Source organism: Saccopteryx leptura, chromosome 1, assembly GCF_036850995.1.
Source record: "Saccopteryx leptura isolate mSacLep1 chromosome 1, mSacLep1_pri_phased_curated, whole genome shotgun sequence".
NCBI classification, from domain to species: Eukaryota; Metazoa; Chordata; class Mammalia; order Chiroptera; family Emballonuridae; genus Saccopteryx; species Saccopteryx leptura.
The window spans coordinates 204,188,940-204,210,355 of NC_089503.1; the positions used below are offsets into that span (position 1 = coordinate 204,188,940).

General features: G+C 45.8%; 1 protein-coding gene across 1 annotated transcript in view; it reads right to left on the reverse strand.

Moving 5' to 3' along the window:
- Positions 1–1,109: 1,109 nt before the first annotated feature.
- SCLT1 (sodium channel and clathrin linker 1) overlaps positions 1,110–21,416 on the reverse strand; it is a 92,809-nt gene continuing 72,502 nt past the window's right edge. Inside the window, exons 18-21 of the mRNA XM_066385175.1 lie at positions 20,650–20,846; positions 7,276–7,354; positions 4,471–4,566; positions 1,110–1,655 (exon numbers count right to left, since the gene is read on the reverse strand). Of these exons, the coding sequence (XP_066241272.1) occupies positions 1,593–1,655; positions 4,471–4,566; positions 7,276–7,354; positions 20,650–20,846 (435 nt within the window). The 3' untranslated portion in view covers positions 1,110–1,592. The remainder of the gene's footprint in view (positions 1,656–4,470; positions 4,567–7,275; positions 7,355–20,649; positions 20,847–21,416) is intronic.

Sequence of the window (21,416 nt, forward strand, 5' to 3'; positions counted from 1 at the left end):
TGACACGGGAAGGCATTTAGAGATGCAATGGAAATGGGCTCAGCCATCTCAGTGCCATCTGGACCTGCTGGTGTCACCACCGCCGCCCGACCGCTCACGGCCGTCCTCCATCCCTGTCTCCGTGCCCATGGGTCCTCCCGGTTCCAGCCCGCTCGCTGCTGCCGTCATCTCCCTCCAACACGCTTCTTCCTGAGCTCATGCAAAAACAAAGACATGTCCTTGTTTCCGTTTAAGATCCTGCCCTTAAAAACTCCTTTTCAACTTTCGAACACACGGGTGTGAAATTCCCACGTGAGCCAGGAACTCGGCCAAGCGCTGAGACGACGACGACGCACCCCACTCTCGGGAAGCCTGCGGTCTGTGGGGGAGATGACATCAGAGAAAAAACCTGCAGGGAGTTGACGACAGACTGTGATGAGAGCTATGAAGGAAAATGACAGCACCCCATTAAGAGCAATACAAGGGTCCTACCTCATCCCAGGTAGTGACGTCTGAGTCGGCATCTGGAGAAAGCAGCCAGATCATCACAGCACGGGCAGAGACCCTGCGTGGGGGCGGACGCGGCAGGGACGCAGCAGAGGCCGCGTCAGGGTGAGGGCAGGAGTCACTGGAGGAGAGGGAACCCTGCGCAAGGCAGCGCCCGGCACGGTCTCCAGTCTTGGCTCCACGCTGTGGACCCAGGACCGTCCCGGTCCGACATCAGTCCAGAGCGCTGGCCGCATCCGAGGACTCACACAGGAACGTCTCCATTGCCGTCTCCAGCTCAGTGTGCGATCTCTGATCTGAACAACGCAATGGCCTCCTGACTTGTCCAGATGCCAACCAACCTGCTTGAGTCGCCAGAAAGCAGGTGCACTGAGTCCAAACCAGGAGCAGAGAGCAACTAACTAACTGCACGGACCTATTCCAGTCAGCAGGACTGTGGGCACAGTGCCTGTGTTCTAGAACATCCTCTATCCGGTCAGTACTGCCCGGAGTAACAGCAAAACAAAACCTCCCCCTGCCCCGCCCCCTTTCTTAAATGGCAGTGTTTGATCAGTACTGGAAATCATAGTATGTATGTGAAAAAAAACAAGTCAGTACAACTATATATTAAAATACATGACAGCATCATTTTAGAACATAATTTATTATATTTACGAGTTCATAACAAAACGGATACTCGGGAACCTTAAAAACGAGTTAGGAGTAACAATCAGATGCAAAATTCTCAAATCTTGGAAGCGGAAATATTAAAATTCTATCATTTTCTTAAAATCTCTTTCTCATGATTAACATAACTTAAAAAGTATTATGCTCTTCCACAGGAAAATGGGGGGGGGAGGATTAGAAAATAGACACGTTGTTGAAGGTGGTAAGTTCTTCTCGGCTGGCTTTACCCTCACTGCCGCCCCGTCTTGGCTCTCTCTCCTGGACTCAGAGGAAGCTGTCGCGGTCCTGTATTCCAATCACCCTCCAAAGAGCAGAATGGAAAACGCTTCTGCTACATGACACAAGCCTTAACCATTCTCTGCAGGCTTTACCGGTTCAACACCCTGCTAGTTCAACAGCTTTCCCAACTCTAAAGTTCTGGGAGTGAACTAGGAATGTGTTTAAGTATTTTCCAGATTCATCATGGAGGCTGCTTTTCTTCTCTGCACTGTAACCGCACTGAGCTGCAATTAAAATAGACAATCAGTGAGCAGTTACCTTTTCTCTGGCAAATCGCAGGCTAAGACACCGTGTAATGCATCACAACAGACAATGATTGGAAATAATCTTATTGGAACAGTTTTGTGAGAGATCACTTTTTTGTGTTCATTTCCACTTGGCTCTTGAGACATGTCAAAGTCTGTATCGCACTAGAGAGGTGTGTGTTGAACACAACATCCCACAACGCAGTGACATACTGAGAACCCCCAGGCATGTCTCACAGGTGGTAGGAAGCTCTAAGGAAAAGTTACTCAGAAAAGTGACTACAACAGACCACGGTAAGCCCGCACACTACAGGGCTCGTAATAAAAAGATGATAGATCACAGCAGGAAAACTGTTACCAGGAAAATAATCTGTAAATAGTAATTGGAGTTAAAATATTCAATATACCACATAATACCTCCCAAAAACCTCAACAGTACAAAACATCCCTCTAACGGCACATAGCACATAGGAAGTCTCCCCATCACTGTCATCATCCCACTCTTTCCAGATACAACCACTGCTTCCAGCTTCTAAGCATACTGGTTGAAACATTTGAAATGAGGACAAGAGCAGATATTTCTTCACCCCTTTTTATTTTAAAAACAATAAAGGACTATACAGACTTTTCATGTGTTTTTTTTTCCTGCTAGAAGATCTCACCTTAGAAAGAAATGGTTTCAGTTTAGATCTACTGTACTTTATTCCTCTTAACAGCTGCAAACTTTCCCCTGCATGGATGTTCTACAATTTAACTGGTTTCCTGTTGATGGGCATTTATTTTTTTTAAATTACAGGCAATGCTGCAATTAGTCCTTTACATTCTTCCTTATACACTTGCCCAGGAGCGAGCGCACCACCTGCAGAATGAATCCTCAGAACTGCTGGGCCATAGGTTATGCACATTTACAGCTTTTGAGAGATGCCATCTAACTGGGCGTCAAAGGGACTGCACCAATAGACACTTCCCCCGGTGGCGTGGCAAAGTGCCGGAACAGGGCCCTGTCTAAACCCGCACTTGAGAGGTGAGGAATGTGCGTGATACAGCTCAGTCTGATGTGTCTGTGTTTCAGAGTGAGCATGTCTGCAAAGCTGACAAGCCGCCTGCCTTCCCTTTTTGGGCAATGTCTCCTATTCGTTTGTCTAACAGACTGCAGCTCTTCTTCTGTTGACTTAGCTGCTCTTTTTTTTTTCGAAGTTGGAAACGGGGAGGCAGTCAGACAGACTCCCGCATGTGACCGATCGGGATCCACCCAGCATGCCTACCAGGGGGCGATGCTCTGCCACTCTGGGGCGTTGCTCCATTGCAACCAGAGCCATTCTAGCACCTGAGGCAGAGGTCACAGAGCCATCCTCAGCGCCCGGGCCAACTTTGCTCCAATGGAGCCTTGGCTGCGGGAGGGGAAGAGAGAGACAGAGAGGAAGGAGAGGGGGAGGGGTGGAGAAGCAGATGGGCGCTTCTCCTGTGTGCCCTGGCCAGGAATCGAACCCGGGACTCCTGCACGCCAGGCTGATGCTCTACCACTGGACTTAGCCACTCTTAACATGTCCTGGCAGCAGACGCACACTCAGGACGCTGCCCAGGACACCCTGGCTCCTGTTGCCTTAGAAGCCACACGGGGGAAGGGTTCAGGAGTAAGTAAGCAACCCTTTCACTCACAACTTCATAGGAAAGTGAGCATATTTGGTAAAGCCATGATTACTTCCGATAGGGAGAGGAACAGAGGACAAATTATTACTGGGTTTAAGTGCTGCAGCATGTTCATACAAGAGGTAGATTTTGAAAAATATCTGTAAGCATCACAAACATAAACTGAATTCAGTATTTAGAGTTGCTGTACTATGTAAAAAATGCTGTAAGATCTAAGAATAACATTGATGTTAATTAAAACAGTACACTTATAACCAAATATAATTAATAATCTACTACCTTGATTTGTTTTTGCCTGCCTGTCTATACCTACCTATCTATCTGCCTGTCTGCCTATCTGTCTGTCTGTCTGTCTGTCTCCTGCCTATCTTATATTCACTGAACTGGTCTCATTTTGTTCCCAGTAGGAGAGACTGTTGCTCCTGATTTAGAACGATCGTACCATTTCATTATGATTTGTGTGCATTATGAGTAATTACCCCTTATCACTGCATTGATGTTTTGCATTTTCTTACTCTATTTCCCAGCAGACAACTTTACGCCATATTTTAGATTTATATAGTCATCCAAACGTGCATGAAATGAATGAAGCCAACCTATGCGCAGGGTGATTTTTTTTCCATTTAAACACTACAATGCAAACCAAGTGCCGTCTGAAACAGTACATTCGGAGCCATGTTACCAAATTCCCAAGCTGTCCGTGAATGACTGCCCATCGTACACATAATGGAACCACAGTGCAGGGCTGCCCCAGAGAACTTCCTGTGAGGACACGTCCTTCACGTCTGCGCTGCCTGATGTGACAGCTGGAGCCACATACGGTGACTGAGCACTTGAAATCCGCTGGTGTGACTGAGGATTTCACTGCTTAATTTTATTTAATTTTAATTAACTTAAATAGCTGCTGGTGGCTAGTGGCTATCGGTGGACAGTTCAGTTCTAGATGTAGGGTCAACTGGAGGAGACTGATGCTTGTTTCTGTTTGTCAAGTTTACTTTTCCAACCGCAGATATTCAAGAGACTAATTTTCAATAGTTTGGTCAAGTGAAAAGAAAGGAGTTAGCTCTCTGGGGATGTCTGAGGTGCTCAGCTGAGCTCTGAGCATGCCGCGGCCTCAGCACAGCCACACGGGGAAGCTCCCTACCTGCTGGGAGGCAGATGCGGCTCTCTGCTCCGCCTGGTTCAGACGCCACTGCAGTCGGCTGGCTTTTTCTTGGTGGTCTTGAATTAACCTCTCACCCTGTTAAGGGGAAACACAAAACAGACAGGTTAGAAACCTGCGTGTGCCATGGAAATGTTCTGTGGAACAGTCAGTGAGAAAATCGGGACATCGTCTCACCACTTACAAAATGCCAAGATAACACATCCCTCGATTCACACTGTTTCCAGCTCATGAACGTCAGAGCTGGTCTTACATTCTCACCAAAGTGCTTTTACCCCCACATGCCAACAAGAGAGCTAACTGAATACAAAGTAACATGAATGGATGTCAAGGAAAAGACTGTCAATTTTGGATCTGTTGACCGAAGGCTGCAGGCTCTGTGCTCCGAATGCAGGAGTGTGAGGACGCAGACTGCCGGCCTCCCCACCGGAGTTCCTCCCAGCCCGGGCACCTGCCCTCTACCACGTCCCCAGGCACTGCTATTGCCGCCCGTTGGTGCCCTGGGAGCCAGGGGCTAGACCAGCTTCGAGGGACGTTGGGGCATTGTCATCATCAAAGCTCAAAAAGAAAAAAGAAAACCTTCATTCTAGAAATCCTATTTTTCTTACAGTTAGACGTGTCTTACACGATTTACATGCTAAAGGTATTCTTTAAAAGGCGAAGAACTGTTTCTACATGTTCCCTGTACAGCTGTGTGCTGAGGGCATTAGGGTCAGCAGACGTCACTAAGAAATTGCAATAGGTTGGATTATGTCCCTTAAAAAAAGATATTTAAGTCCTAGTCCCCTCGTACCTACAAATGTGACCTTATTTGAAAACAGGGTTTTTGCTAATGACTAAACTTAGATGATATTATTGGCTTGGCTCTAAATCAAATGTGACTGTCTTCATAACAAGGGGGAATCTGGACCAGGACAGACACACACGAAGGGAAGACCGCGTGAAGACACGGAGAACATGTGTACAAGCCGGGGATGCTGAGGCCACCGGGAGCTGGGGGAGGGGCCATGGGACCAAGTCTCCTGGGCCCCAGGAGGAGCCAACCTGCCACCTTCTTGATTTATAGCCTCTGACCTCCTGAACTGCTGGGAGATAATACATTTCTGTTGTTTGAGCCAACCAGCCCACAGTACTGTTAGAGCGGCTCAGGGAACCACACAGGCATCAGGGATATAAATCTGTCATGAGCGGCTGTCATGCAGACAGTTCAAAGAAGCCTTCAATTAAAAAATTTATCAGCCCTCCTCATACTCATTCACCTGAACAAAAAGTTTTTGTACAACTGGAATTGTTATTCAGTTTTTTCTGGCTCGTGTGGGAATGGAGTGAATAATCGGCCTAATCAGGACTAGCAAGAAAAATGCACTTTCTATGAAGAACTCCAGTTTCCACATTCTTTATTAAAAGTGATTGCAGCAAATGCTGTGTCTAGTGATTTAAAAATTGAAATAACGGTATCCTGTTAAAATAAGCTTATTATTGTGCCCAAAAGTTAAATTAAATTTTATGGAGAGAACTATATTGGCTGTTCCAATTTACCAAGTTGTTTAAATATGTAGTCTTAAATTTAAGAGGCACATCGTTAACTCTGGAGAAGACTTGTGGGAAAAATACCCCCTTCTATAATAGTCATTTTCATAGTCACAGACTACTCAATGTTTAGTTTTCTATGAAGTGAAGAAGCGGCTCCAATGAAGTCAGATGACATAAATCATAATATACAGGCGACGATTCCTTTTCAGCCGATCATTGTGGTTGCTTCTGATCTTCCAATATTATTAACATTACTCTGTTGAATATCTTCCTTTAATTTTTTTCATATTTTAAATGACTTCCTTAGAACAGATTCCTGGAAGTTTTGGGAGCTACACCAAAGAGTACTTTAATGGCTAGTGTTTGTTTTCTAAGTGGTTCATATCAATTTAAAATGCTACAAAACTTAAGAATAATAACTTCAGCCCTGGCCAGATAGCGTGGTTGTTTAGAGCATCGTCCCAAAATATAGAGGTTGCCAGTTTGATCCCTGGTCAGGGCACATAGAGGATCAGATCAACGTTCTCCCCCGCTCCCTCACACACAACACACACACACACACACACACACACACACACACACACACACACACACACTCCCTCTTGCTAAAATCAATAAATGAAAGTAAAAAAAAAAAAGAAGAATGATTTCACTGTGGCACCAGGAAGAGGGCCACAAAGAGAAGGGACCATAGGGACCATACGGCCTATTAAAGGAATTCCAACAAATATCAATACATTCGAAGTTAGAACTTCAAGAGAACTAGAGTTCTAAAATGCTCTACTCATGATCTAGACATTGTTTACCTTTTTAAAACTTCAAAGGAAAAAACGAATTCTTGCTACATTTAGCTCTAAAGTAACACAAAGGCGTATTTTAATATATTCTAGTAGGCCAGAGTATTTTCTGTGTGTCTCTTCTGATGGATGAAAACTAACAAAAGGAACAGGTCAAAAATAACCTTGGACACACTGCGACATCAGGAGGACCCTAACAGTCTCTGTGGTGCTCACAGGTCACCCTGCACATGCTCCACCTTCTGTCATTTACACATGGCGAGTCACTGGCTCTCAAAGCTTTCATTCACACGATACTCTGCGTGGACTTTCAGGGTTGTGGATGATTTTTTACAAGAAATACATCTGTACAGTCATTTCCAAGTGGAGAATTAATTTGGACTTGGCTCAAGTAGAATTCTCTAACGTGTGTATCAAGCTGCAGCAGAAGGACTTCCCGGGAGAGTCATGATCTTACCTCAAGTACCTTTTCATTTGCCATTTCCAGCTGAGAAAGCAGCTCTTGGGTATGAAGTTTCTGTCGACTCAGCTCACTCCTATTAATCGAGGGATCGAGGGAGCAAGAGAGGGAGGGAGGGAAGGAGGGAGGATGGATGGAGGAAGGGGGCACAGGTAGGGAGAGAGAGAGAAAGCCATTGTTTAAAAAAAATGAAGAAAACAGATATATGTTCATGTTTTGAACAAAAATATCATCTGTGTGCAAAATAAAGTTTCTTATGAACTGACCACCACATCTAAAGGACTCACTCATTCTTTTCTTTATAAAATGCACACAAAGTCTGGAGACTCGTTGTACAGCAACATGAATACACTTAATACTATTGAACTGTAACATTTAAAAATGATTAAGCTGGGCCCTGGCCGGTTGGCTCAGTGGTAGAGCGTCAGCCTGGCGTGCAGGAGTCCCGGGTTCGATTCCCGGCCAGGGCACACAGGAGAAGCGCCCATCTGCTTCTCCACTCCTCCCCCTCTCCTTCCTCTCAGTCTCTCTCTTCCCCTCCCCGTAGCCGAGGCTCCATTGGAGCAAAGATGGCCCGGGCGCTGAGGATGGCTCTGTGGCCTCTGCTTCAGGCGCTAGAGTGGCTCTGGATGCAACAGAGCGACGGCCCCAGAGGGGCAGAGCATCGCCCCCTGGTGGGCATGCTGGGTGGATCCCGGTTGGGTGCATGCGGGAGTCTGTCTGACTGCCTCCCCGTTTCCAGCTTCGGAAAAATGAAAAAAAGAAATGGTTAAGCTGATAAATGTAGTATTTTGTATATTTTATCACAATTTTAAAATGCTTAAAATGGTATATATTATATTTTACCACAGGAAGCCCCAACATACTTACATATATATGTATTAAATATATTTTATATATACAGGTACTTATATCAAAATATATTTATATGTGTATTAAAAACAATGTATATGTATTAAAAGTGCCCTTGTATCTTCAATCTTGAGTCTTATTGGGCATTAAAATAAAAGTCTATCTGTATTAAACAGACACAGCATTTGTTAGTACAAACTTGAAGCTACTGTGATTCTCAGTCATCGTGTGCACCTGCACATTCACACACAGTGCTTCAGCTCAGGGCGTGCCGTGGAGTAAGCGAGGGCCACGTTAACCACTCTGTGATCATGTCCGTGTAGTACAGTCAGGACTGGGGTTTGTTCTGCCTATGTGCTGTGTTTTATGCATTCATATCCTTTATGCTTTATTAGTCTGAATTTTCTTAATGCACAGAACTTTTCCTTCCTATTCAGCATATATGCATTATATTGCTTTGGCCAAAGATAATTTCAACAGTCCCAGGTTGGAAGTGGATACAATGTAGTTTTAGAAATAACTTTAAAAAAGATCGACTAGGTTTCTGAGTATTAAGATACTCAACCAGGACTGATTTTTATCCTCTGACCTTCTGCTTCTAAAAAAAAAATCAACACATTAATACTTCCAAAACAATTTCAGCTTCAATTTCTTTTTTTCCCCCAAAGGAGCTATACAAACAGCTAAAATATACCCTTGGTCTCTCAAAATACAGGACACTTAGTACTAAATCAGGAAGCAATCTGTTATAAATATGAAGGCGGGAACAAACCATGGTGTTCACGAGTCAATTCTACATTTACTGGCGCTCTCTGGGCCAGGGCCAGGCGTGTGCCAGTGAGCACGGGCTGCCGCTGCGACAGACCTCACATGCTCCACACTTCCTGAGGAATCTACCACACAACATATTCTAGGTCAAGATTACTGTATTTCTCCATGCATAAGATGCACCCTTTACCAAGAAATTTGTGGTCTAAAAAGTGGGTGCGTCTTACACAGTGGTTGTGGCATTTCAAATGCCACAGATGGAACTGAGGACGAGGCAATCTATGAAGACAGTGATTCATCATCAGATACGGATGAGGACAAGCTAATGGAGGGGAGTTTTGACAGTGATGAGGAGTTGTATGAATTTTATGATGAATAAAATTTGAGTTCAATCACTTTATGTAACACATTTTTTTCTTCAAATTTCGGGCCCCCAAATTAAGGTGTGTCTTATACATGGGGAAATACGATACTTTGACTTCTTTAGATTTATTTAGATTCTGCTTCTTTCAACAAAGGATTTGAAGTGGCTAGGAAACAGTTATTTTTCAGTTGAACATGTCCTCCCCTCAATTCTTTCTGAGTGGAGTTGTAGGGGGTGTGCAGGGCCGGGGGGCGGGCTTAGGCCTGTCAGTGCTCTGCAGCTGCTCTGCTGCTCCTCCTCTGTCAGGACGTCTCACGGGGAGAAGGGGGTCCGGTGGGGGGGGCCCAGGGAAGACCCAGGAGGATGGTCCAACTCTGTGATCTATGAGAAAATTTCCCTTCATGAGAGAACATCTCTGAGTGTTCCCAGTATCATTAGTGATCTGGGAAAAGCATTAAACCCCACTCTCCAGAAAGGTTCACAGTGCTATTACAGCTGAAACACTTGCCAAATAAAGCCACATAATCTCTCCAGTGGTAATCTTTAAAAACAGAAACATTCTTACCTATCAGGAATGATTTAAGTGCAGCTGGCCAGAAGGTATGGCAACAGATGATATTTTCAGTTTCTCTATGATATGATGGTATTTAAAGAGTGCTTTACACTCGTTAAAGAATTTAGGTGAAACTGCCCAATTTCTCTATAAGTTCTGGCATATTATATGATAAGATGTAAGGTGAAATTATCTTCTACCAGTTTTAATGTAAGTATGTAAGAATGAGGAATTCCTTAAAAATCAGCCTATCAGCGTCCTAAGTATTTTTAGTTCACTTACATAATTGATGTGTACGTGATTAAAACAATCCGTGTCATGCCTACAAATATAATTTGGAAATATGGTTGTAAAATATAACTGATTTGCTATCTTCTAGATAAAATTTTAAAAATAACAAACAAAGTAATGTATATTGTATCTATTAAGAATACATGAAATGCTTTAGTAAATAAGATTGGTTTAAATCATCAAATTCTTCAATTCGAGATGCAGGTAGGTGAAGGGTGAGAACCTAATGCAAGAGTTCCCCCTGTTCTTTTAGAGATACTTTGTCCAAACCTACAGCAATAGCAAATTCCCCAAAGCAGACAGTTTTTTTTTTTTTTTTTTTTTTTTTTGTATTTTTCTGAAGCTGGAAACGGAGAGAGACAGTCAGACAGACTCCCGCTTGCGCCCGACCGGGATCCACCCAGCACGCCCACCAAGGGGCGACGCTCTGCCCACCAGGGGGCGATGCTCTGCCCCTCCTTGGCATCGCTCTGTTGCGACCAGAGCCACTCCAGCGCCTGGGGCAGAGGCCAAGGAGCCATCCCCAGCGCCCGGGCCATCTTTGCTCCAATGGAGCCTCGCTGCGGGAGGGGAAGAGAGAGACAGAGAGGAAGGAGAGGGGGAGGGGTGGAGAAGCAGATGGGCGCTTCTTCTGTGTGCCCTGGCCGGGAATCGAACCCAGGACTTCTGCACGCCAGGCCAACGCTCTACCACTGAGCCAACTGGCCAGGGTGACAGTTAGTTTTTAAAGAAACAATAACCATCTCTTCTTGTACGCATATATACTGGTCTATTTAACTAAACGGCATATTTTCAAAACAAGAACGACTGGAATAACCTGGTTGGGAAACAAGCATGCTGACACTTGTAATGCAAATGACAGGTGACACTACAGTGACCACAGCACGAGCTGGGGAAGGCCTGGGCATGGCCAGCATGCTGGACACAGACACTTCGTTCACTGGTTAGTGTGCTTAGATGATAATGGACATTAGCTAAGAGGGTTTTCTATTGCACCTTAACTTTGCCACTGGACCTTACTGTTACTTCACGGTTACAAAGTAGTTATTATTCTTACCCCATAAATAGAGGAGTTAAGACTCAGAGAAGTCATTTAATGTTTCTAATGTCATCAAGTGACTGAATGAAAAAATAGGGTTCGTATCAGTCTTTTAATCAAAATGTTCTCTCAACTAGGTCACGGTGCCCCTCACCTTAAGTCCTGTCGATTACAAGAGATACTAATAAAGCATATCTGTGGCATCGTAAAATATCAAGATCTAAAAGGCAAAAAGATTATCTGGAAAAAAAATATTTAATGTTAAGTAGGTGGCAAAATGGTCGGTGGTCACAAAGATTGTAATGTCAAGGTTTTGTATGTCTTCAGAAGACCTGACCACTGAAAAAGGCAGCGCATTGAGAGGTCTCGTTCAGTTAGCTGCAACACAGGCTGGTGCAGGCAGCCCGGCTTCACACAACCGCACTCCTGGCATCCCAGCTGCCTCCCCTCCGCTCTGCACAGTCCACTGCGGGACCTCAGGGAGTCCAGGTCCAGGGTGAAAGGACGTTAATGAGCACCTCTCCTGCAACCTGTCCAAAGTGGAACCTACGTATCTACTTACCTAACCCTTCCTAGTGAATGTCACTGCCATCTACCCAGATACTCCACTCCAAAGCTTAGGTATTACCTTAGACCACCCCCCTTTGCCTCAGCTATGTGTGTGTGTGTGTGTGTGTGAGACAGAGACAGAGAGAGGGACAGATAGGGACAGGCAGGCAGGAAGGGAGAGAGATGAGAAGCATCAATTTTTAATTGCGGTACCTTAGTTTGTTCATTGATTGATTTCTCATATGTGCCTTGACTGGGGGGCTACAGCAGACTGAGTGACCCCTTGCTCAAGCCGGCGACCTTGGGCTCAAGCTGGCCACCTCGGGGTTTTGAACCTGGGTCCTCCACGTCCCAGTCCAATGCTCTATTCACTGTGCCACTGCCTGGTCAGGCTCATCTGCTGTATTTGATTTAACAAGAAATTCTGTCCTTTATATACTATGTCGGTACTAGTGAGATTGGGGAGGGGGAGATCCAGCCACTGCCATAGTGAAACTGAGGAATATCAGAAATAGTGAGAAGCTACTGGGTTTGTACTATGGGTAGCAAATGCTATGAAAAGTCCCCAGGGCCAGGGGAGCACATATGAAGGAGTAGGGGACTGGAGCTGTCTGTCCAGAGGAAGTAGGCTTCTAAGCCAAAGTATGAAAGAGAAACAGAAGTTAGGTAACAAACGCAGGGTGAGAAGAAGAAGAGTGCTACAATCAGGTCTCCGTGGGGAGGCCAGGAACTAAGGAAGAATAACTAGTCTAGAAAGCTGAGATGCGGTCCTTGGGAATGCGGCAGTCACCAGAAGGGGGGAGAGGGGGGAGAGAGGGAGGGCTGAGGACATGAGGAAATACAGACTGCAAAGAGCCGTCCATGTCCTCACAGGAAATGGAGACTTTAACCTTAGTACTATAGGGAGATGCCTGCATTTTTCTTAAAAGTTTCCCATTTATATGAGAGAGAGAGAGAGAGAGAGAGAGAGAAAAGCATCAGCTCACTGTTCCACTTCATTGTTCTATTTAGTTGTGCACTCATTACATTGCTCTCGTCTGTGCCTGACTGAGGGGTCAAACTTGTGACCTCAGTGTGCTGGGTTGACGCTTTATCCACTTAGCCACCAGGCCAGGGCCTCAGGTGTTTTAATAAAAGAGGTGACATGATTAGATTTGAGTATCAGAACATTTTGTTGATTACAGCAGGAAAAACAGGAAGGATCTATCTGCGACTGCTGGGAAAACTGGCGTGATTGGGCCTGCTCGCTGGTTTCCTGGCTGCAAGCACTTTGCAAGATTAGTGCGTGCATCTCTATAAAGAGCTACGGTGCTTTCCCTCAGAGGCATCTCCCAGACGGCTCTCCTGCCACAGCGAGGGGCAGTTTCCTGAGTCCCTCAGCCGCCACCGTGAGGGGCTATGTTCCCGGTCCCTCGCCCTCCACGACTAGAGTGGTTTTCCTTTGTTTATTCTCTCGCCCATCTCTGCGAGCCTCCAATAAACAGGATAGCCCAACGTGGTCCGACTCCGCAGTTCCTCTACCGTCTGCCCGAACCCAGTGTGCACCTGCCCGGCCTCGGCCTCCTGCATCACAACGACCATAGCTAATGGGGGGGGGGGGCGGCAGCCATCCAGGTGAGCAATGTTGACAGCCTGAACCTTGAGAGAAATGGACAGATTCAGGAGATAGTTGGGGTGGGGGAGAGGACAGGAGCAGTAGGTTGTGACAGGGGTTTAAGGAGAAGGCATTCAGGACAACTTGTGGAGTCCTGCTTGAGCCACTGGGCAGACAGTGCCGCTCGTGGGAAGGGAAGTACAGGATGCAGTGCGCGTGTGGAGCGAAGGGCTCAGTTTTGAGTAGACTGATTCTGAGGTGCTGCAAGGAAGACCACCGTGTTAGGCCTGCTTGCTGGCACCTGGCACGATTACTGTGTGAGCACATGGCGGCGCTGCATGTGCCTAGCCTCTGAGGGGCTACGGGTGCTTGTGCTCAGGGTAGATGGCGGATTGCCTGCCCGCCACCGTGAGGGGCCATCTTGCTGTGCGTTCACCTGCAGCCGTGAGAAGCGGTTTCCCTGCCTGTGTGCCCTCCCGGCGTTGGGGGACTTTACTAGACGGGAACGGCCCACTGCGTTCCGGCTTCACAGTTCGTCTCCCATCTGCCCGACTCCAGCATGGACCTGCCTGGCCTCGGCCACTGGCCTTACAGGTACCTCTGGAAACGTTCAGCAGAGAACTATTTTAATATTTTTAAAAGGCCAGCGCTAGAAGCTGTTTTGTAATAACAATTAGTCCTTTCCCTCTTGTCTGTCATAGAAATGGGTACCCTAACCCTAGCCGAGAGAATTTCCGTTCTAAACGCATTCTCAGTATCGCTGGCGTGTACAACTGAAGAGGTACGGTTAGAAGGTTAAGAGCAGTGTTTACCCTACCATGCAGGAATCTCTTTGAAAATACCACAAATACTTTTCCTAAAAGAAGTTATGATTCCTTAAGACATGGGATAAGAGAGTGTAATTTGGGCCACTTATCTTAGGCTTTATAACGAATGACTTGAATTGCTTACATCATTCCGTTACTACTGAGGCAGAACGGAAGGTGAGCAACAGCCATCTATGTTCTGGCTGGTACAGCGGAAGGGAAAATTCCCTTGCCACCTGGAATCCCTTAGTGATGTCTCAAGGAGACTCTGCCCTGCGCTGGACTCGGGCCTGACAAACAGAGGTGCAGTGTTCGTTTCAGGGGGACGGCATGGCCAGCTGTGGCAAGCGCTTCCTCCAAAACTCTCTGCAATGACAAATTAACATAGCGTGTGCCAGATGGGGTTTTTTCCCTGTTGAATCATACTATAATATGCTTCAGTTACTTTGAGTAATTACACATTTTGTAATCTGCCAGTACCTGCAGCTGCCTCTCATCCTGTTAATTAAACAAACAAACAAACAAACAAACAAAAAACCTTAAAAAAAAAAAGCAGTATGGCAGCCAAACGTTACAGAGCTATACAGCCAAGAGGCATGTTTCAGAGACTGAGGAGAAGGCCTTGGGCTCTGATGCTGTGTGGCTGCATAGACACGTATCATTTTGGACAAGGGAAGAGAATGTGACATATTGTCTATTCACGCATTCAGTCCAGTTTCATTACACACGTGGGTGCCCAGCAAGGTGTGAGGTCCCGCTCCTGTGGAAGAGCAGCCCATGAAGGACAGTCACACCACAGTCCAGCTGGTGCCATAAAGAGGGAGGAGCACAGCGGAGTGGCGGTGCGGGCCCAGGAAACCCTCCGTCGGCACGGGAACTAAGGAATGCCTTACCGAAAAGGAGGATGCAGGAGACGGGTCTGGAAGGAAGAACGTGTTTTCAGTTTGGGGAGCTGGGAAAAGACAGCCCTAGAAAGAAATCCCATGTACAGACTACTAGAATCGTCCTGGATTCCTCTCTTTCCTTCATATTCTATGTTGAACCCATCAACACCTTCTATTGCCTTTAAAAAGGGGGGGGGGGTCCAATCCATCTTCCTTTCTTCACAGTCGAAGCCACCGTCATCTCTTAACCAGACTCTTGCAGTAGCCTTCTAAAGCCTTTTCCAGCTTTTTCTAAACTTTTTTTCCACCCAGTATCCTGAGGGATGTTTATTTTTTAAAAAAGGTCTAATCAGGTGATTTCTTTCAAAACGGCCCAGTGGCCTTCATTTACACCTAAAACTCTGGAACCTGGCTAAGAAACACCTAAAGGTCAAGCCCAGTCTTCAGCAGAGATGGTGGTCACCAACCGTCCCATGTGCTCCATGGGCATTTCCCAGACTCCTCTGCGGCTGGGTCAGTTTGGCCAGAGAAGGCAGAGAGAAGTGATGTAATGACTTCAGAGCTGATTGAGTTAAGAGCCAGCGCCCCCCCACCCCCCGCCCCGTGGTTCAGTGAGCTCAGAACACCACACCTCCCAGGTGGGACGACCTCCCCCTGAGAGCCTTCCTGCCGGACTGCCTTAGACCTGTAATGTGAGCAAGAAAGAAGCCTTTTCTGTGCCCAGCCCCTGGGATTTCAGAGTCTGCGTGTTGCAGTGGCTGTTATTACCCGACGGGATGCACGGCCCAGGTCTGCTCCTCCCGCCTTCACTCTGCATGCTGGTTCTTTTCCTGCAGACATAGCAGGGTCCCCCCCCCCCAACCTCCATCTTCCCGTAGCCACGCTCTCTACTTGAAGTGCTCTCTCCTGGTGTTTACACGACAGGATCCTCTGTGTCATCAGACCCCACAGTAAGATGAGTTTCCTCACAGGGTCCTCCCTGTTTCCCAGTCTCAGGTGCCCACCCACCCATTCACCCTCACACTGGCTTATTTTGATTTTCTGCGTAGTACTTATGATCTGACTTTCAACATGGATATTTATTGATTTGATCGTTTCCATTTGCCCGTACAGTATCTTCAGAGAAACGAGGGGAGGGGGGTGCTTTGCTGTGTCCTTGGCACTTAAACGAGCCAAGCCACTCAGTAAGAACGTGATGAGCAAGTGGAGGGCAGACAAGGGGCTGGCGGGCTGGCCGAGCACACCGGGTTCGCTGGGGGGAGGGGGAGGGCGGGCTGTGCAGTGTGGCAGGGACACGGGGACATGAGGACAGGTGGAGGGAGGCAGGTCACTGATGGTAAATAAGGTGAAGGAAAGATTGTGAAAAACATGCAGGCAGCAACGAAACAGGAGCCAGTGCGGTGGTGGGCCAGGATCGGGGCTGCTTTTTAGAAAGATAATTCTGACAGCAGTATATAGAAAGCGGGGAGAGCGGGGGGGGGGGGGGAACCACTTGTGGCAGAGACACCCGAGTGGGGGTGTTAAGAGCCCTGTGTAAAGGCATGCAGGGCCTGGCTGACAGCGAGAGCAGGTGTGTGACTGCACGCTGACACTCACGCAGGTGTTTCTGGGGGATGGATTCCTGCACCTGCAGCTGCGGAGAGTCTGCGCAGTTCGAGTCTTGTCAGATCGTCCTTCCCACAAGGACGGCCCGTCCCCACCTATTTTCCCCACCGAATTCTCACGTGCTGCTGGCGGGCACTGTGTGTTATCAGCCTGCGCATTTCTGCCAACTTGCTGGGTGAAATTACTGTTTAAATTTCCGTCTCTTTAGTGAGGAGCGTGGCCGAACCTGGTGGGATAGGTTCACCAGAGCTTTTGTATTTCTGCTTCTGTGAGCTACCAGGTCAGGCACGGTTTCCCTCCATTTGGTTGTCAAGCTTTTCCTTAATTATTGTGTTCTTGCCCAATTTTTCATACAAATACTTGGAGTTTTGTCATTTGTCTTTTATCTTTGTTTGGTATCTTCATAAAGAATTTTATTTATTTATTTTTTTACTTAAATCAATCAGTATTTTTCTTTTTTAGATTCTGAGTTTTGTGTTTTGATTAGGAAAACTTCTTTGTTCCAAGATAATAAAAATAGATAAATACAGTCATTGCTTTTAATACCTTCTTTTTTTTCTTTAACTCTTTAGTCCATTTGACATTTATTTTATATATGGGAAAGAAAAATATTCTAAATGAGTTAAAACATCATCTTTTCACCATTGATTTGAAATGCCATATTATCATGAACAGTCTTTCCAATTTTACTGTTTTCCTGTCTTGTGTTCAATTTAGTTTTAACTAATCTTTTTCAACCTGCTCAACCTACCAAAACTGCCATGGAACATGGAGCTTTTAATATTTAATAAAAATAGTGTTCTAACACCCAGAACAAAGACCAGGGTGTCACATGCGCAGGAGAGGTGACAGCTGGAAAACTTAGGCTCCTTCTCTCCTGTCCTCAATAAAAGCATTCAAAGAAGGGTTCCTGCCCTACATAGTTATGATGGGTTTGTTAAAAGCTGTTACACTGAACTAGAATGGCAGCAGGAAAAGCAGTCATAACAACCAGTGTCCATATGAACTTGAAGAGATAAGATCAGAGTAAAAACTAAAACTGAGGATTTGAAAAGTCTGTAAGATGAGAAACAAGTTTCACCCTAAGGCTATGTTTCTTAAGGCGTCAAGTCTCTTAGTGATGTAGTCTCTTAAATAGTGGGGTGCAGTATACTTTCTCAGCTTTCACACGTTCAAATGCATGTCCAAAACTGAAATTCTTCAGAAAGAATCAAAAGATGAAAGGGGAGTATGACCTAGAAAAGAAACAATAATCGATACAGTCACTAGCTTTTTCGTTCACTCACTAATTCATTCAACAACCGTTTTTTGAATATGTACTATGGCTGGGCCTTCTTTAGGGTCTAGGGACAAAGGCCCCTGTGGAGAACACAAGAGACAAGTTACTTTATGGAGCTGATAGTCTCTTGCGGGGGAAAAAAAAGTATAAGTAAAGTAAAGATATATAAAATGCAGTTCCTTTAGTGATGAGTGCTATCAGGAGAAGAGAAATCAAAAGGGTAATGATATAGAAAACGTAAGGGCAAGACCTCATCTTACTCGCATCTTTGTGTTTCTAGCGTTTGGCAGAATGTTTAGAAAAGAGTTGTTGCTCAGACATTTGTTATATAAGTTAAAGTGAGACTTCAGGTATCTGCTTTTACTTCTGGAAATACTTGTATAAATCTGCAAGCTGAGGTAGTGGCACTTTAACTTGCAAAGTGTCATTCTAAATAAAGAGCTAGAGAGCCAAGATGTAACAATCCCGCTAAAAACTTCTCAGGGTGCACTAATCCCTCAATCCAAGCGAATGTGGGTCCTTTCAGTTACATTTACTAATATAGGATGGCAAGTGTGTAAAATATCAATGAGGTCCTATCATTGCAGGGTTAATATATATAATTTTAATAATTTCCATGTTATTTTTAATACAACAATAATGTAAAACTAGAGTGATTTATTCATTTTTATTTTCCTGAGAGCTATGGAAAATCAAATGTAACAGGACCCACACAAGGGTGGTACTGCCTTTCTCTTAAACTTGATGCAGATTATCTGCCACACAACCATAGTTGCTGGTCATCAAAGTATAAGGACTGATGGGAAAGCTGAGTGAGAAAATGGGACGTCCTCGGTCCCTTGCTAAGCCAGAGGAGAGTTACAACTTCGGCTACATTTTTCAAGATGTTTTTAAGATCTCGGCCAATAAGACCGACACTTTCTCATCTCCCACTCCGACACTGGGATACAAATAAGTCAAAGGCAGGCACTTCTGGCCCATTGCAGACACATATCTAGGACGCTATACTGGTAGTTGCTTCAAGGTGATCCAGATGGAGGCCCCAGCCAGAGACGGGTCAGCTTCCGTCCCTGAGCAGCTGATTAAACTCACTCTCGACCACCTGCCTTGCAAGGGTCTCACACTCTGGACCACTCTACCCCTGCCCTCCGTCAGCTATCAGCCAGCCAGGGACTGAGCCTGCGGAAATGATTCGATTAGCAGACCCTGACCCTATGCCTTCCCAGAGGAAACTCCAATCCAGGCACGTGCCCACTGTGCCCTGACCGCTGAGGGGGCCGGTGCTCTGGGCTGTGTTCAGCCCGGGCACCCTGTGGGCAGAAGCAGTAAAACTCCCACGTTTTCTCTCTTGTCTGCCTCTGGCCTCACTACGTTTCCCTCAAGGTAACACGGTTAAAACACAAGAGTAGACAGCATATTTTTCTATTTTTAGTTAAGAAATAATAGTAAAATCAATTGCTAATGTTTCTTAATTAAAAGTAATATGGTGTATAAGTACAACATTGATTCTAATGACCCTGATGTTAATTAATTTCCTATAATAGTTTTAATTGATTTATTTTGTAGCTATGATTGATTTCAGCTTCCAGGATGCTAAGAACTGACCAGACACATGTACACTTTGTTTTGTTTGTTTGTTTGTTTGTTTTGTACTTTTCCGAAGTGAGAAGCAGGGCAGCCTACAGACAGACTCCCGCATGTGCCGGACCAGGATCCACCCAGCATGCCCACCAGGGGGCGATGCTCTGTCCATCTGGGGCATTGCTCCATTGTAACCAGAGCCATTCTAGCGCCTGAGGTGGAGCCATGGAGCCATCCGTCCTCAGTGTCTGGGCCAACTTGGCTCCAATGGAGCCTTGGCTGCACGAGAGGAAGAGAGAGACAGAAAGGAAGGAGAGGGGGAAGGGTGGAGAAGCAGATGGGCGCTTCTCCTATGTGCCATGGCTGGGAATCAAACCCGGGACTTCCACATGCCAGGCTGACGTTCTACCACTGAGCCAGCCAGGGCGACATGTGCACACTCTGTATAGATGTTACCCACAGTCCGGTTCTCACCAAGATATATTGTCACTCACTGTGCCCATTGAGGTGGGATATCTTTAAAGAACATATTTGGGTCCACTAAAGAGATATTGCTTATTCAGATTAATCAATCCATTAAATATTCCACAACACTTCAAACGCATTAAATAGGTGAAAACGCAAGAACAAGTTGTGAAGCAGGTGTTGAACGAAAGCTCGCAACGAGAAAAGCAGCAGAGCGCGGGCGCGCCGCCAAATCCTATACCGTGGAAAGCATTTATAGCCCCGGAGCCCAGGTTCCGGTCTGGGGGACAGTCTGGTCGTACCATTCTGCTCAAAGCCCTCCAGGGTGCCCGTCTCATTCAGCACAATAGCTCAAGATCTTTCTGAGCAGTAGTCAGTAAACTTCCTTAAAGGGCCAGGCAGCAAATATTTTAGGCTCTGCAGGCCAAACAGAGTCTCTTGCAATTATAGAACATTATGATGCTAAATCTCTATGCAAATACCATTAAGATTCTAAACTGTTCTGTCCAACAAAAATCATCTTTTGTGGCATATGCCTAAAACCTACAAAAACACACAGTATCGGTTTTGGTTTATAATGGTGAATATTTCTCATAGTAGTTCAATAAATATATGCTGAATAAAAAATATAAGTACAAGGTCCAGAACTATACACATTTTTACAAAAAGATTCTGGCAGGAACCTTAAACTAGAGGTTAATTTCTTCTGTAAAATGAATAAGCAATCAACAGGGAACTTACTTCAGATTACTGACTCTCAGCTCGGCACTTTCAGTAAGTTTCTTTGTTTCCTCTCTCCACCAGTGGGCCGCCTTCTGCTGCGCGGTCAGGAGATGCCTCAGTTCGGCAGTGGCACTGTGGGTACTCTCTTCCATCTCTCTCAGCTGCACTTCAAACCCGCGTTCCTTCACTGAAAGTTCCTGCTCCATGGTACTGATCTAGGGAGGGAAGCAAACATGGTGTCTCCGCTTTCCTGCTCTTCTGAGGACTGTACTGACAAATGATACGCACAAAAAGGATCATCCACGGTGTTGGCTGTAGCACATAAATGTTTGGATGAGCAATTCATATAAAAATTAAGTTCACAATTTGTGTTTGTCACATGTGAAGGCTTACCCTGTGTGACGGTAAACACTCAAGTAAGACCAGGCTTACGGTGGACCACGACTTTCTGCAGAACTCTCCCCAGCCCCTTAGAACGGCAGTGGTAAAAAAGTATACTATGTCATAACAAACTGCTCTCATTGGTGACTTCTACTTTGGTTACCATAGTCCACAGAAGATGTTCATGCTCTCAGTCACTGAGAGTTCGGTCTTTCCTCAAGCCCTTGAAAAAGATGTCTACTTGTTTATTATACAGGATACCACTCAGGAGCAGCCCGATGGAGATGCGTAGGGCGTGGTGTGGGCTGCAGGGCTATGAGCCTCCCTGCTCCGGATGTGTGCACCAGCTCTGGAGCCCTCCCGTCATTTCTGATGGATATACTACATTTCAGACGGCCTTCAAA